The sequence below is a fragment of the Physeter macrocephalus genome, chromosome 14 (genome assembly GCF_002837175.3).
Source record: "Physeter macrocephalus isolate SW-GA chromosome 14, ASM283717v5, whole genome shotgun sequence".
Lineage (NCBI taxonomy): Eukaryota > Metazoa > Chordata > Mammalia > Artiodactyla > Physeteridae > Physeter > Physeter macrocephalus.
In genome coordinates this window covers 26,589,011-26,606,290 of record NC_041227.1, presented here as the reverse complement: position 1 = coordinate 26,606,290, position 17,280 = coordinate 26,589,011, and the positions used below count along the sequence as shown (strand labels likewise).

The following is a 17,280-nucleotide window of genomic DNA, read 5'->3' as shown; positions in this document are numbered from 1 at the left end:
AAGAAGATGTGGTACATATATACAATGGAATATTACTCAGCCATAAAAAGAAACAAAATTGAGTTATTTTTAGTGAGGTGGATGGACCTAGAGTCTTCCATACAGAGTGAAGTAAGTCAGAAAGAGAAAAACATTGATTCCTTAAAAAAAAAAGAGAGAGAGAAAAACAAATACCATATGGTAACACATATATATGGAATCTAAAAAAAAAAAAAGAAAATGGTTCTGAGGAACCTAGTTGCAGGACAGGAATAAAGACAGAGACCTAGAGAATGGACTTGAGGATATGGGGAGGAGGAAGGGTAAGCTGGGAAGAAGTGAGAGAGTGAGGGCTTCCCTGGTGGTGCAGTGGTTAAGAATCTGCCTGCCAATGCAGGGTATACGGGTTTGATCCCTGGTCCAGGAAGATCCCACATGCCATGGAGAAACTAAGCCCGTGCACCACAACTACTGAGCCTGCACTCTAGAACCCGCGAGCCACAACTACTGAGCCTGTGTGCCACAACTACTGAAACCCGTGTGCCTAGAGCCCGTGCTCTGCAACAAGAGAAGCCACCACAATGAGAAGCCTGCACACCACAATGAAAATTAGCCCCCGCTCACCGCAACTAGGGAAAGCCCGCATGCAGCAAAGTAGCCCCAACGCAGCCAAAAAGAATAAATAAATAAAATAATTAAAAAAAAAAGGAAGTGAGAGAGTGGCATGGACATATATACACTACCAAATGTAAAATAGATAGCTAGTGGGAAGCAGCTGCATAGCACAGGGAGATCAGCTCGGTGCTTTGTGACCACCTAGAGGGGTGGGATAAGGAGGGTGGGAGGGAGATGCAAGAGAGAGGCATTATGGAGATATATGTATATATACAGCTGATTCAATTTGTTATACAGCAGAAACTAACACAACATTGTAAAGCAATTATACTCCAATAAAGATGTTAAAAAAATAGACACATGCACCCCAATGTTCATTGCAGCACTATTTACAATAGCCAGGACATGGAAGCAACCTAAATGCCCATCGACAGATGAATGGATAGAGATGTGGTACATATATACAATGGAATATTACTCAGCCATAAAGAGGAACGAAATTGGGTCATTTATAGAGACGTGAATGGACCTAGAGACTGTCATACAGAGTGAAGTAAGTCAGAAAGAGAAAAACAAATATCATACATTAATGCATATATGTGGAATCTAGAAAAATGGTACAGATGAACCAGTTTGCAGGGCAGAAATAGAGACACAGATGTAGAGAACAAAAGTATGGGCACCAAGGAGGGAAAGTGGGGTGGGGGTTTGGTGGTGGTGGGATGAATTAGGAGATTGGGATTTACATGTATTCACTAATATGTATAAAATAGATAAGTAATAAGAACCTGCCATATAAAAAATAAATAAAATTCAAAAAAAAATAAAAAGAACACTATGAAGTTTTTACAATAAGGAAGTAGATCTCTATGTGTTACCTGGAAAGGTACCTGCCCCAAGTGTATAAAGTAGTTGGATATGAACCCATTTATGTAAAAAAAAAAATAGCCTATACAATAAAAATATCTCCCAGTTTTTGAGGGCTAATGATCAGCTGGGGCCGTTATAACCACTTTTACATTGTCTTGCCTCATTTGATCATCATAGCAACACTTTGGGGTAGGCACAGTTTTAGGCACCTTTCTATAGAGGAAACTTTCACAGAGAGGTTAGGAAACTTGCCTAAGATCACACAGCTGGAAAGTCGAGAGCCAGAAAATGAATCCAGAGCCTGACTTCCAAAAATATATTCACTAAATGGGTGAAGAGTGATTATTTCAGGGGGTGGAGAGGGGTGAGTTGAGGTTCAGGAGGCCCTGGGATGTCAGGCGAAGGGTCCAGATGTCAATGCTTTTCTTAGGGCACTGTGTGATCTCAGGCAAGTCAGCTGCCTTCTCGGTGCTCACCTGGGAACCCAGGGTGGTGGGCCAGAGCTATTGAGAAGAATCAATTGGACAATGTCGCCAGAGTGCCCAGCTCAGGGCCTCAAGACATGGTGGCTCACAGCAAAGGTTATGAATGTTTGGGGAAGCAGAACTGACCTTGGCTGCCTGAAACCCTTGTTCTACTTCCTGCATCCAAGGCCACACAGGGTCTCCCCAGGGCCTGGGTACTTGGTTCAAGGCCACTGTCCACATGGGGCCCCAGGGCTCCCAGCTGTCGCCCATTGAGCTGCTCCCACTGTGCTGGAATGTGACTCCCTGGGTGGCTCAGCCAGGGGAATGCGCAGGGGTCATTCTTGACATAGTTGAGCTGTGGGCACAAGGTGCCAAGAGCAGGGCAGGCAATTTCAAAGGGCCTTTGCCGCATCTCTTGAAAGATGTGACTCTAAAACTTGTCCTGCCTCAGCGGAATACAGAGCTTGGAAGGGAAGTCAAGTTAGGAGCAGGTGTCTCAGGCCTTTGGTGCCTGCCAGGCAGAGGTGCTTCTGCACAAACGGGTGAGGGAGTGCTCATGGGCAGCTCCAAGTCTGGACTGTGCATTTGGTTTCCTGCACCTCCCCTCTGAGTTGCAAATTCACGTCTATTTTTGTGATTATTTGGTGATTCCCCCATGCCTCTCTGCCATTTCCTGCAAAGGCCTGGGACCTTGTCAGTTGCTCTCTCTGTGTACACAGTATGAGTTGCAGTAGGTGCTGAGTAAATATTTCTTGAATGAATGGATTGCCCCCTTCCGCCAGTTTTGTCATGTTGGAAAGGCCCTGGGATTTATTTATTCTTAACAGATTTATTGAAGTCTAATTGATATACAAAGAAATGCACATATTTAATGTGGGCAATTTGATGAGTTTGGACATGTGCAAACACCCATGATACCATCACCATGATCAACATAATAGACATATGCAACACCTTCCAAAGTTCCCTTGTGTCCTTTTGTTTTCGTTTTTTTGGAGTGCACAATAATACCATACTGTTAACAATTGGCTCTACGTTGTACAGCAGATCTTTAAAACTTATTCACCTAGCATAACTGAACTTTATAAAAGATAGTTATTTTTAATTGCTTAAATTACAATACAAAGAGTTTAATTTTTCCTTTCACTTTCCAAAAATGCATATACAACATAATACCTAAAAAAATGTTGTCATCAATAGATAAATTTTCGGGAGGTCTTTACGTGTTTTGGCATCTGTCAAAGAATAAAGAAAGGTCTTTCTGATATAGTGACATTTGGACACAGACTGGGAGGAAATAATGAGCATTCCAGACAGAAGGAACTCTAAGGGCAACAACCCTGAGGTAGAAGCACGTGTGGCAAATTCAGGGAAGACCAAGGACACCAGTATGGTTAGTGCAAGTGTGCAAGCTGAAGGCCCTGGGATTTAGTCCTGCTTCTAGGACTAGTTGGGTAACTTTGAACTTTGCTTTCAAGGCGATAAGTTTCCGGAGCCAGCCTGTCTGGGTTTGAACCCAGGCTCTGCCTCTTCTTACTAGCCACATCAACTGAGGAAAGTTTCTGAACGTCTCTGTGCCTCGGTTTCCTCATCTGGGAAATGGGGCTCTCGCTGTGTCTACATCACAGATCCGTGTGAAGGATAAATGGCTCAGCACGTGGCAAGCACTTACAATAAGGCAAGGCACAGAGTAAGGTCTAGATAAATATTAACTCGTATTATTTTATTTTTATTATTAAATCAACTTTATTAAGGTGTAACTTACAAACAATAAAAGGCATTCATCTTAAGAGTACGATTTGATGAGTTTTGATGGATATATATACACCTATGTAAGCACAACCTCAATCAAAGGACAATCCCATCTCTGCAAATGTTCCGTCTCTGCCCATTCGGTCAACCCTCTCTCCCCTGGCCCCCACTTGTCTGCTCTCTGTCTCCATAGCTCAGTTTTGATGGTTCTGGAACTTTATATAAATGGAGTCTTACAGTGCGTGCTCCAGCCTCTGGCTCCTTTTTCTCAATGTGCTGTCATCCATGCTGTTGTGTATATCGGTAGTTCGTTCCTTTTTATTGCTGTAACTCATGTTATTACCAGTGATTTTCTCAGTCTCAGTTTCCTCTTCTGTGAAATGAGGTTAATAATTTCCACCTCATAGAATGCGGTGAAGGAGAAACAGGACCTTGAGTAGTGTGGCCGCATCACCGATCCCTGCACAGAGGACCCTGCATCCTGCACTCAAGCCATGCTCTCCCACCACCTCCCCCTGGTCCCCAGACAGGGGCCCTCCCAACGTCACCGGGAGCCTGGAGGCCAGAGGGTCAAGGGCTTTGCGGGGTCGACTGGGGAGGGCCCTCTGAATAGATGCACAGCCGTGAGATGATGGCTGTGTTTATAAAGCAGACTGTTATTTTTTAATTCTTCTCCTTGTGTCCTTTCCCCTACTTCTCTCTTTCAAGGATAATTAAAATGCAAGCTGGCACTCCCTGCGAGGAGACAGCTGAAGATTTAATTGCCCCAAGAAAAATTTTCCAGTGAAAGGTCTTGTGGTAATGGCAGCTCCCGGCCCGGCTGCCCAAGAGGCTTTGCATCTCACACATAATATTAGCGGTAATGCCTTCATCTGCATGTGCATGGGTTCCATTTACTGGCACGGAAGGAGCCAGGGCAGAATGGAGCCGACAGCCTCAGTCGGGCCATCGCCTTCTCACCATTAAACTCTCACCCGGCCTCACTCTGGAGACAGGTCTGTGGCCCAGATCCACGCGGCCGGCTGCCACACCAGCTGACCCTGCCCCAAGCAGGCCTGCAGGGGCAGGAGGCCCGGGCGCCTGGGAACAGCCCCTTCCACCACGAAGGTTTGGCCTGTTGTCCTTGAAGTGGGGCCAGGAGGACATGTCTGCCGAGCGGCCAATCCCCACCAGCTCTCCAAGTCGGGCCATCTGCCAGCTGTGCTTGGGTTGCGCAATTTCAGGGTAGTGAAAGATCTTGCAATCTCTCATTCTGTTTTCTAAGTGTGGTACCAGTTTCCCCAGATGAGGCATCAAGGCTCAGACACAGGTCACTGGCTCCTTGTCTGTTGGGGAGCATGCATCAGTTTTTTAAAAAGGGATTGCTCTGAACCCTGGATCATGATGAGGGGCAGAGAGACTCATTGGGAAAGTCAGATGGACTGGGGTCTGAGTCCTAGTTCCAAACCTGCCAGCTGGGGCACTTTTAGTTCTCCTAAGATGCCGTGCAGTCTCCAATTTTGGGGGCTTTGTACATGCTCTTCTTTCCCCACCTTTCTTCCCTCCCTCCACCCCTTCCTTCCATCCTTCTTTCCTTCCTATCCAGACATCCATCCTCCCATGCATCTATCCATCCATCCAGTCATCTTCCCTCCATCCTCCCATCCATCCAACAAACAGCCTGTGAGCTGAGCACAGGAGTTACATTAGTAAGCAAAGCTGACACCCCCTTGCCCTGAGGCAGCTCCCAGGGCAGTGGAGGAGAGGGGTGTTAAGTCACCACAAGGTCCACGTATACTTACAAATTGTGACCAGGGCTGCAACAGAGAAGTTCTGGACAGGTTGTTACCATGGTGTTCAGCAAAGGAACTCAGCCCATCTTTGATCTGGAGGACAAGCCGGAAAGACGTAGTGGAGGACAAGCCGGAAAGACGTAGCAAGTGTTCCCGGCAGGGGGAACAGCATGTGCAAAGGCCCTGTGGTTCCTGCCAGGAAGTGTCGGGAGGCTGAAGTTGCCAGTGGAGGGAGTGATGGGGAGAGTAACACAGGGCCAGCCCCCATGGGGAAGGCAGAGCCTGCACCGGCACCTCCACACCCTCTTTCTCTGGCTCATTCTTACTCATCCTTTAGGGCTCAGCTCAGGAATTACCCCTCCAGGAAGTCTCTCTGCCCTATGCAGGTTGAGCGAGGTCTGTGTACTTTCTCCTAATAGGAAAAAGTGTCCAAAACTCAGAATAAGGCAAAGAAGGTGGCACTTCCTTTCGTTGCCGTACTGGGGCATTGTTTAAAAAGCCCACTGAAGGATTAGTTAGTTTTCTGGGGTATATACCCGAGTTTGACTTTGCTATTCTGTACTTGTCATGTTTTATCATTTCCTGAAATGTCAAGTTGACATCCCCTTGTTCTAGCGGTGCTCATGCAGTGTTGGGATTATTACTAGGAGCTCTGGCTCCCTCACCTTTTGTGGGCTCACAAGGGTGTGGTCATCTTTTGTCAACATTGTATCCTCAGAATTTTGCACAGGGCCAGGTTCAGAGCCTGAGAAATAATTATTTGCTGAATGAGTGATCTTGACCTTATCTCTTCACTTCTCTGAGCCTCAATTTTCTTATCTGTGAAATGGACATCATAACACCCATCTGCAAAGGAAGTAAAGTTTCAGTGAAATACGGAATTCAGTTCCCTGCAGTCCTGTGGGATTCAGTCGCCCTTCTCCCAGGGGCTGGATCCCAAATGTAGGAAAAGAAGATCTGGTGTGGGGAGCTCATGGTCTGGTTGGGGGTGGTACTTAGTCACTGGAGGAAGGGAAGGTGACTCTCTGTGGGGCCAGGGCAGCCAGAGGCAGCTCCATCTGGTATTTGTTGGGACAGGGAGACCAGCCTGGCCACAGAGTCCAGTCTGGGCTGGGGAGGAGCAGGAAGTATCCTTAAATAGACCAGGTAGGGTGTAAGGAAGAGACCCTGGAAACCAGGCTGGGGTGTTGGATTCCCCAAAGTTGGTAAGAGGGAGCCATCCTAGGCTAATGAGGGAGGGAGGGACTTGATAAAATCATTTCAGCCAGGAGAGGAGAGCCACCATTGTTGAGCTCCTCTGAGAATCTGGCCTTGGTGTGTGTGTGTGTGTGTGTGTGTGTGTGTGTGTGACATTGTGTGTATAAATGTGTGTGAATCTGTGTGTGGGGGGCATGTGAGAGTGGGGGTGTGAATGTGTGTGTGGGTGTGAATGTGTGTGAAGGTATATGTGTGGGAGTGTGCGTGTGAGCGTGTGTGAATATGTGTGTGTGTTGACTGCCATCTGCACCACACTGTTGCAAAGGGCTGATCTAATCTCTATCTAACCTTCACTAGAGCCCCCTGAGCTGAAGTCTACTACGCCCCCATCTCACAGGTGACCAAATGGAGGCTCAGAGGCGAAGCCATTTGCCCAAGGTCACAGGGTGAGGACTGCGCAGCTGTCTTGATACCCCTGGGTGGAGAGAGGAGGGGTTTGGGCGCAGGGTGAGGAGGGAAGGAGGGGGGTAATTAAGGGAGTCTCAGTAGAGAAAGTGATGACAGATAAATGGTTCATCACTGTTTCACATGCTGTTGTGGTCACCTGGATGTTATCTTTCAAAGGAATTCAGCAACGCTCCCTAATCCCTCGCCTGGGCCAGGCCCTGGGCTGAGCTCCTGGACAAAAGATAAGGCGTGGACTCCATATTAAGAAAGTGTCAGGTTGGGGCAGGCATCAAAGTTGGGGGTGGGATTGAATCCCCAGAGGGCCAGGGCACCAGTCTTCTTAAAACTCTGAGGTATAACTTGTATGCAGAGAAATGCAGACATTGACTATGTACTTGATGGATTTTTATATCTACAAGTCCCCCCATAACCACCACTCGGGTAGGGAAACAGCATCCCATCACCCCAGAGGGCCCTAGGCCTTCTCCCCTTCACTACTTCCTCCAAGGATAGCCCCCCTCTGACCTCTGTCATCAAGCTGTTGCCTGTTTTTGAACATCTGGGGCCCATGTCTCTTTGGAAACATTTTAAATTTCATAATCCTGTATTCAGAAAACAGACCCAGATCCCAGTCAAACACAGTGCCATGGTTAAGGGGGCGACAGAGGGGACCACAGTGGTGGCAGGCTGAACCTCAAGGAGGCCCAAGGGTACACTGGCTGGCTGGTGACCAGACAGGGGAGCGAGACCACCCTGACGCTTTGGGATGAGACCACATGATGTTTCCTGGCTCCCAATAGAGCCCAGTGCACCCCAACCCTGTATGTGGCCACTGCTGTCTCTCCAGCAACCCCCAGACCCCATCATGCCCGTCCAGTGCCCACCCATACCCACAGTGGCATCACTGTCCAGATGGACAGTGGCTCTTGAACAAAATTCATAATCTCTCTGTGCTTCAGTTTCTCTGTTAAACCGGGGATAATCTTAGGACCTACCTTACAGGTGTGTTAAGAGGCTGGAGTGAACTGATATTAAATAAGTTAATATTTGTACAGAGTTTAGGAGACTTTCTGATATGTGTAAGGGCTTATGTTAAAACTAAATAAAATAAACTAATGTGGATCGAATCTTGGCTGGTGTGAATATGCTAGAAGACGCAGGCGCTTTTACAGCTGGGCATTAGAACCTTGAGAAGGGGCATAGATTTTCGTGATTATAATGTAAAGTGGGCAGGGGCTACAGAAGGCGAGAGCACGGGTCCTCAGGGATGGGGGCGGGCGGCGGGGGGCCTATCGCTCTCCTTTGCACAAGGAACACCCAGGAGGTGCCTGATAAATGCCGAATGCTCCACTTATGTCCCATGAACTTAGATTTCGCCTGCCAACCTCAGCCCTAGAGATACGGGCTGTGGAGAAGTGAGGCCCAGGTGCTACGTGAATTACATCCCCAGGTCTCTTCGCCTGGATGTGCAGTCTGCACCCTCACTCCCGCCTTCCCAGAGAACGAAGGCATTTCCCCACCTGCTCACCCTGTATTCATGCCGGGAACACCTCCTCCTGCAAGCAGCACATGTATTTCACAAGTTGGGGCCAAGGGAGGAGAGCTGAGTTCTCTATCACAGCCAAGGTCCTGGAGGGTGAGGCAGGTGACCTCTCTGAGCCCGGCAGGAAGCTCCTTGCCTCCTGTGTGATCACATGGACCAGGCCAAGGGCTCAGGGCTGATCCTGGGTGGGCTTGTGGATCCAAGTGAAAGTCCCAGCTTGATTAAAGATTCATTGTGTGAGATTGGCCAGGTCATGTGCACTTCTGAGCCTCAAATTTCTGTCTCTCTCTGCAAAATGGGCACAGCCACCACCACTACTGGACAGTTAGGAGAATTAAACATGATGGAGAGACTTCCCTGGCGGTCCAGTGGTAAAGAATCTGCTTTACAACGCAGGGGATGTGAGTTCGATCCCTGGTCAGGGAGCTAGGATCCCACATGCCGCGGGGCAACTAAGCCCGCGAGCCACAACTCTTGAGTTCGCGCACCTCAACAAGAGAGCCCATGTGCCACAAACTGCAGAGCCCATCCGCCCTGGAGCCTGTGCGCCACAACTAGAGGGAGAAAACCCGCATGCCACAACTAGAGAGAAGCCCGTACGCCGCAACGAAAGATCCTGCATGCCTCAACGAAGATCCCGCGTGCCACGACTAAAGACCCGACGCAGCCAAAAAGAAAAAAGAAAAAACATGACGGGGAAGAGCCAGACTACTTGGGCTCTGCCATGGGGCATTAGGAAAATGACTTAACTTCTCTGTGCCTCGGTTTACTCATCTGTAAAACAGGGATAATAAGAGTTCCTACCTCACATGGTGGTTGGGGGATTAAATGAGTTAATAACTGTAAAGCACTTGGCATATTACTCACCACAGCAGGCATTAGCTATTATCACTGCCAATAATTTTGCATAGTCAGTGCCAACACGTAATGTGTTGATATTAACTCAGTGGCTAGAAGTTGGGCTCTGAAGTTGGCAGCTAGAGTTTGAGTCTCAGCAACATCACTCATTAGTTGTGTGACCCCATAAAAGTTACACCACCTCTCTGTGCCTTGTCTATAAAACAAGGTCAGTACTATTATTTACCTGGAGTTGTAAGGTATAAAGGGGTTAATCAATGTAAAGTGCTGACACACAGTAAGCACTAACTATGAATGTTATGTTGCCATCATTATATAACTGTCATGAATATTATTAATATTCTTATGGAGGGGACATAAAGAAACTAACATTTATTGAGCACCTACTATATACTAGCAGGAGACATGAATCATCTGGCAGGGTTATTCTAGGACAAGCATTAGCTTCCACATTTGGTAGAGGAGGAAAGTGGGGCCCCGAGAGGGTGACCTGCTTGTCCAAGATCCCACAGGTGGTGAGGGGTGACCAGACCCCACTGTACTATGTTTAGGGCAGGAAGACCAAACGCTTAGTGAAGGCCTGCCATGTGTGGAGCACCCTAGCCGCTTTAATCCCCACACTAACCCTAGAGGGGGTATTATTGTCCCCATTGTGCCAATGGAGTCTCAAGAGAGGTGAGTGGTTTGTTCCCGCACCTACGAAGTGCCAGAGCCGGGATTCAAACTTGGTTTTCTGTTGGAATTCTGCTCAAGCAGGTGTTTGGGTTGCCTTACCCTGACTCCCTCTGAGCCAGGGGAAACAAAGCCTTTGTGTCTATAAAACCCAAGAGAGGACCAAACGCTGAAGTCACGCCAAGCCCTGGGGCCCACAGGATCTTCTCCCAGGCTCGTGAGCACAGGGACAAACTCACAGAGACAAGGACACTCAACACCCAGAGGGGCCGTTGTTACCCAGAAATCTTTATTACAAAAATATTTTGCAAGCCAAAAAGTTTAAGTTGCAACTATATACAAAATAGGGCCTGTTTCCTTCCCCGCAGTTTGAAAATAAACTCCCGAAACCATGCTCCTTCCATACTGTTGTTTCGACTGCTTCCTTTTCCTGGGGTTGGGTTCACAAGGTATGGGAATCTCCAGGCTGCCGGGCTGAAGCTAAACGACGTGACCTCCTTGGCATCATTCCTTACTCCCCTTCCAAAATTCAAAATAAAATAAAATTAAAATGGCACCAAGAAAACATTTTTTTAAAATTCTGTGTGTGTGTGTGTGTGTGTGTGCGTGTGTGCGTGTGTGTGCGCTCACATGTGTGTGCTCTCTCTGGGCAGAAGAGAGAGAGACCAAGGTTTACAAGCCAACCTTTTGGAATCTGGAAATAGCTCGAGCCAGGTGGCTGGGCCACTGTGCTCCTAGATGCCACAGAGAAACTCTGGCTTGTGGGGCCAGAGCTGCCCACATGGCCTGTTGGCTCAGCCAGTTCCTGCATGCCATCATGGAAAACAGATCACTGTCCCCCAGACAGCTGGGTCTGCCCTCAGCTCCCGGAGTTCCACCTGGAGGACCTGCTGATGGGCAGGATGGCTCAGCTTCTGCCTCTGACAGCCTGAGCCAGGAATCCCTCGGGCATCAAATGGCTGGACCCAGGGGGGCAGTGAAGACTGGCATCTCAGCTCTGAGAGCTGATCAGTTACACATGAAGACCGAATAAACAGGGCTTGCAACACCTGCTTGCCCTGGGCCCAGCCAGGCCCCCACACTGAATTGGAGGGGTGCGGGGTCCGAGGATAACAGGGTCACGGCCTCTGCCCAACCTCTTGAGACAAGAGGGACAGAAGGTGGGTCATTCCTGGCTTCACAGCTGCCCAGTCCTCCTGGCTGTCTTTGATTTATTCCAGTTTGATCTCGACAGGGTTTGGGAGCAGAAATGGAAGATTCCACCTTCAGAGATGAGCTCAGAGAGCTGGAATGGGGAAAACAGCCAGGCACAGCTTTCTACCCTGCATGGCCCTAAAGTGCTTGTGAGCGATGGAGGGGAGGGATGGCATCTTTCCTCTCCCCTCTTTACAGGTGAGCAGACTGGGGCGTTGGGTCTTGGCCAGACAGAGAAGGAGGCAGCCTGGAGAAACACGGGCAGGTTCAGACTTAGCACACTGGGGGCTCGGAAGGCAAGAAGTACCAGCCTCGGGGAGAGAAAGCTAAGCGTCTCCGTGGAGCAGCCAACCTGGAACCTTCTTCCCCACCCTCAAGCCTCTAGGACTGGGAGGAACTCAGTTTCCGCTGTAAGTGAATCCCTCCAGGACAACCGACCGTTCAACCTTAGACTGCACAAGACCCAACCACGCACTTCAACACATGACAAAGAGCCAGGATAACACTGCTGTTGTTTTAAGAAAAATACAGAACAAAACACCACAGATCAAATTTTCTAACACCTCAGTTTCAAGATTGCACATTTCACATTTCTCAATAATTTACAGGCGTCCACAGCGAGAGGTTGTGAGTTAGTGCTTGCTGAAGGAAGCGAGCTCAGGTATGGAAGGGAGAGGTGGGGCCACGTGGAGTTATCACCTTTGGAGGTCCTCCAGGTCTCGAGGGCCGTGAGGAGGAGGGGTGTTTTGTCCCTCAGTCCTTGGTGGTGGAGGAATTCCTCAGACGGTCCTCTCCTCCCCGGGGCCTGTGGCTGGCCAGTGCAGGGAGGGGAGGCCAGGACTGCTGGCAGGCACGGCACCAAGTCTCGGGATGCGCGACCAGCTTCTTCTCCACGGATGGGCAGTTCGATCTAAAGGGAAAACTTTCCCCAAAGCCCCAGGTGGGTGGTGCTGGGAGGAGGAGGTGGGTTTTCTCCCTCCTCACTCTGGAAGATCGGGCTGCAGAGTGTCAAGGAGGCAGTCAGTGGTCTCCAAGACCATGACAAAGACCCACAGTTGATGGACAGAGGCGTGAGAGTTCTTGCACCCCCTGATGGCTCTGGCCAGTTCCCAGGTTGGTTCCTTGCCTAGTCTGGCAACACCAGCCTCCATGTGTGGCCACGTAGAGGGGCCATGGCTGCCGTGGAAATGCTGGAGAGCCAGCTGGGCTGGGGAGACAAGAGCTACCCTCACTGTTGGGTCCTGTCCCACCCTGGCCCTCCAGGAACTGGGCTGGCTGTCCTCATCAAGGCTGCCCGCAATGGGACAGGAAGGCTCATGGGGACAGACCCTAGAGATGAACACGGCCCTGTTCACTTCCTCTGGACCTGGACACTGGCATACTCCGAGTAGGATGGCTCAGGCTTGGGGGCTGCCTGCTTGGGGTTCCGGTTGAGGTGGACCATGTCCAGGTCGGCGTAGGTGAGGGTGTCCTCGGACACAGGTGGTGGGCGGGCCTGACTGCTGGCATACTCCGTGTGGCTGTTGGGTTCGTCGGCCTTGGGGGTGGACTTCTTCCCCTTGGGCAGGTTCAGGTCTGCATATGTGATGTCGTTGTTGTCCTGGATCTAAATGAGATGGAGAGAAGGTCATTCTGGAGCCCCCAGCCACTCACTCACCCTCAGTACCAAGTCTGGTTGCTTCTGTCTCTTCTTGGCCTCCACTGGCTCAGCCCTAGTTCAGGCCCCCTCTTCTCCGGCCAAGGTCACCTGTCTCCAGCCTTGCCCTTCCAATCAGCCTCCTCCTCACACGGCCTGAAGGGTCTTCCCAAGCATCAGTGTAGTCGCCTCACGTCCCTGCTTCAATGTCACCCCCTCCTGCAGTTCTCACCTGCCTTTCCCGATGCTCTGTCCTCTGCCTGCTGCGTCCAGCCCTCCTTCTTCTCGTAATGAAACCCAATCCACCCTGTCAATTTCATCCTAAGACCCTCCTCTCAGCTGGGTCCAGAGCCCCGTCTCTGTGCTTCCTCAGTCTGTGCTTCTGCATCACAGCACCCGTCACCTAGGACTGTCTGCCTGTTTGGAGGTCTGAGAAGATGCTGACCCCCCAGTGGATGCGGACATTCACTTATTTACTCGTTTATTCAACAAAAATTCACTAGGCATCTGTTACGATCCAGAAACCAAGGCTGGCACAGAAGAAGCCCCATGGATGTTAAATGAACGAATGAATGAGTGGTGGATGGATAAATGGATGGCAACAGTTTCAGCCCTGCTCCTGGTGAAGCTGGGGACTGGGGGACAGAAGACAGGGGTGTGTGAGAATGAGGCCAGCAGTGAACAAGAGGTAAATGTTCTGCAGGTAGAAGTCGAGTGTGAATCCTGGTTCTGCCCTCTCTGGCTGAGGGACTGGGCAGTTCACTTAGCCTCTCTGGGCCTTGGTTTCCCTATCTGTAAAGTGGGTCTAATAATAGTATCTATTGCCAGGGTCACCGGGAGGATCCGATGAGATGGTCCAGGTGAAGCTCTTAGGACGGAGCCTGGCTCATGCCAAGTGCACAGATGTTCAGCACGTGTCAGCTGTCATCTGCCACCTGGCAAACCTGAACCTCTCCCACATGCTCATCTTATTACCCACAACTGCCGCCTTGAAATTACCCATCATGAATGACATACTTTGCTCCTTCTGTGCCTGGCACCTGCGCTGTAGAAGTGGAGGGGAGCTACCAACACCCATGATCCTACCTGACGCACAAAAATAACCTCAGTCCCCAACAGCTGACAGGCGCCCTGCTCTCACGTGGATCACCCGATCTAGGCCCTAACACAACCCTGCTTGGTAGGAATTATTTACTCTATTTTACGGTGAAGAATCTGAGAGCCAGAGAAGTTAAATAATTGGGTCAAAGCCACACAGCTAGAAAAGAGCCAAGGTCTGCTGGCCTCTAAAGCTGTGGTCCGATGGCCCACAGCACTGGGAGTCCTAGTCACAGGGCTGCAAGCTCCACAAGAGCCTTGCTCACTGCCCAGGGCCTGGCACATAGGAGGTGCTCAGGAAGTCCCAACTGACTGTAAATTCTCTGCAGGTTTCAGTGCTCTTTTCGCCATCATTCTTTCCCTGCAAAGTTCCGGAAAGAACTTTGACTTTGAAAGCCCCAGAAAGTAAAATGAGGGGGGAGAAGGCCTTCCTGTCCCATGACTGGAAATGGTCTTGGATTTCTAATCACCACCTGAGCTCATGCCCAGGACCCGCTGGAGGCAGGAAGGGTGGGGTGGGGCTGTGCTGGGTCAGGAGAGTTTTGGCCTAGAAGCACCGTGCCTCTCACCAGCCCTGACTCTCTTCAGCAGACTACAGATACGACGGTGACAACTGCCAGGGAAATGTCAAGGGCAGCTGCCATGTTCTCATTCCAGGTTCAGGGTAGGGCCTGTCTCCTTACAAGGCTCAGAGGAGCCCTCTGCCTCCAAGGTCTGACAGCGTCAGCCGGTGCAGACAGGGCCAGAGTTCTCGGAAACAGGCCAGCCATGGTGCCTTGAAATCCCCTCAGTGATGCTGGGGCGAAAGCGCCAGCTCAAGGGAGCGTGCCCTTGCATGAGGTCATTAATGACATGGGGTCTTCCCATCAGCAAAGGCAGTGCAGTGCTGCGTGTTACCCCGTGTGAGAGGCACAGGGCTGCAAGGGTGCTCCTGGTGGAAGGACTGGCTGGGCACGTGCACGGAGGCTGGATGGCGTGATGAACACTAAGCCCGACTCCAGGGCACCGTTTAGACAGAACACATGGTGGACGGTGCCCTTCCAAGCTGTGCAGTGTTTGGCACTGAGTCAGACAGGCGGGGACAGACTCTCGGTGGTATGATTTCCTTGCATCGACAGGAGTTGCAGATCCTGTTCTAAATTAAGACTCCTTCGCCAGGGTGGGTGGGTGCCAGGGGTGGAGGATCCTTGCTTTCCTGAGTCCCCCCCTCCCTCTGCTCCAGCTGGGAGAGTCTGTCCCAGCCTGTTCCTGTTTCCCAGGAAGGGCATCTCACCAAGCACCGTACCTGGGTTGTTTCTCTAGTGTTCTTCTCGGGCTCATGCAACCTAAAAAGGAAAGAGACGCACAGATAAAAATACCCTCACTATCTCCAGTGCTCATGCAAATGGATAAGAATAACATTTAGGTTCCACTTCCTATATGGGTGGAGGACATGGATGAGCGATTCCCAACAGAAACACAACTGCTTATCACATGTTTCGACCAAAGGGCTTTTCAGCAACGCACTACCTTTTTTTTGTTTAACCTACTTTATCATCAAGGATCTTTAAAAATTATAATACTCGGTGCTGGGGAAGGTGCAGTGAAACTGGCAGGTTCACACACTGCTGGTGGGAGGGGCCGACCGGCACAACGTTTTCTGGAAGCCGCTTGGCAAAGTCAAGAGCTTGGAAGTTGTTCTCATCTTTTGACTCATAATCGCACACTTGGCCGGGTGGCGGAGGGGGGGATATTCAAAATATAGAAAAAGCTTTATGCACAGAGGCATTTACCACAGAACGAGATGGGGGAGGAAGGTTTACACCTCACAGCTCCACCAACTGGGACTGGTTAAGGAAATTAGGATAGATAGATTTGTAGATAAAGACTTAAAAGGTTTATGAGGAAGTTTTTTTTTTTAATTACAAATGATTACATTAAAATGATAAGTATAAAAGAAAAATTCTCTGTGGAATGATTTCGATTATGAAGAATGTGTGGATAACACTGGAAGGAAACATAGTAAAATGCTAACAGCAGGGGTCTTTGGGTGGTATTTTTTCTTCTTTTTAGTTTCCCATGTTTTCCCAATGTTCTATATTATACACATCTAAGTCACCATTAAGAAAGGAAAAGAAAAGGACCAATTGTTCTGGTTAATCAAAGAAGCTCTTCAAGCACTTGATTCGGTAATTGGAGGCTGTGGCTTGGCTCACTGCAGGGTCACAGTCAAGGTGGTGAGCAAACTAGAGCCACTGGCTCTGCAGGAGTTGTGTAAATTCTCAAGCTGGCCACTCTGGGGATGTTCGCCTGAATCATGTCAGAAATGAGCAATGGGGCTTGGCAGTGGGGTTATTAATGGATTTGGCATGAGTGCTTGGCTCAGAAAGCAGTTCTGGGGCAGGACAGGCCCCACGTGGCCACAGCAACGGCCCTCCAGGAGCAGGGACATCATCTGGAGAGGACCATCACTCACTCAGCTCCATCCATACCCCTCCTGCTTCCAACAGGTCTGGCTTCCCACTGCCTTTGGTTCAAGTCCAATGCCTCGCCCTGTTCGTAAGCCCTGTGCAGTCTGTCCCTGGCTGACCTCCCTAGGGGTCATTCACTCCCTCGCTCTCATTCACCCACTTATTCACTCACCCAATATTTCTCAAGGGCTACTTGATGCGGCCCACTTTACATGTCAACAACAGCCTTGAAGAACCCCCTCAACCACTTTTCCTCTTGGTTAACCTTTGTTCATCCTTTAAGACTCAACTACGTTGTCATTTCCTTGGGAAGGCTCTGACAGTGCTGGGCTGGCTGGGCTGCCCCTCCGTGACAATTTCAAACTTCTTGCATATTTTCCCATCTGGTTTGTGTGTCTGGCTGTCTGCCATGCTTCTTCACCACATAGGTATGGGTGCTCAAAACTGACTTGGAATGAATGACAATCAGGCTGCCCCAGGGCCTTTGCACACTCATTCCTCCTTGCCTCTTCATCTGATTCACTCCTTCTCTTCCCTCAGAGCTGTTTCAAATAGTTCTTTCTCAGGGAAACCTTCACTGAATCCCAAACTCCATTCTCAGAACACTGGGCTCCTTTCTCAGAGCAATTATTACAGAACAGAAGCAGTTATCCATTTTTTCATGTCTGTCTCTCCTCCGGTCTCTCCTGTCTCAGTGAACGGCATTGCTGTTACTCATTCCTGTGCTTGG

The 17,280-nt window shown here is 49.7% G+C and overlaps 1 protein-coding gene across 3 annotated transcripts in view; it reads right to left on the bottom strand.

Annotated features, from left to right (window-relative positions):
* Positions 1-10,439: 10,439 nt before the first annotated feature.
* The window catches only part of LOC102996228 (tyrosine-protein phosphatase non-receptor type substrate 1), a 48,954-nt gene continuing 42,113 nt past the window's right edge, over positions 10,440-17,280 (bottom strand). For 2 of the 3 annotated variants that reach the window (XM_007120483.4, XM_024117132.3), the window contains exons 8-9: positions 15,386-15,425; positions 10,440-12,972 (exon numbers count right to left, since the gene is read on the bottom strand). In XM_007120483.4, coding sequence (XP_007120545.2) covers positions 12,718-12,972; positions 15,386-15,425 — 295 coding nt within the window. In that variant the 3' untranslated portion in view covers positions 10,440-12,717. The remainder of the gene's footprint in view (positions 12,973-15,385; positions 15,426-17,280) is intronic. The other variant, XR_003682850.2, reaches the window with a different exon arrangement.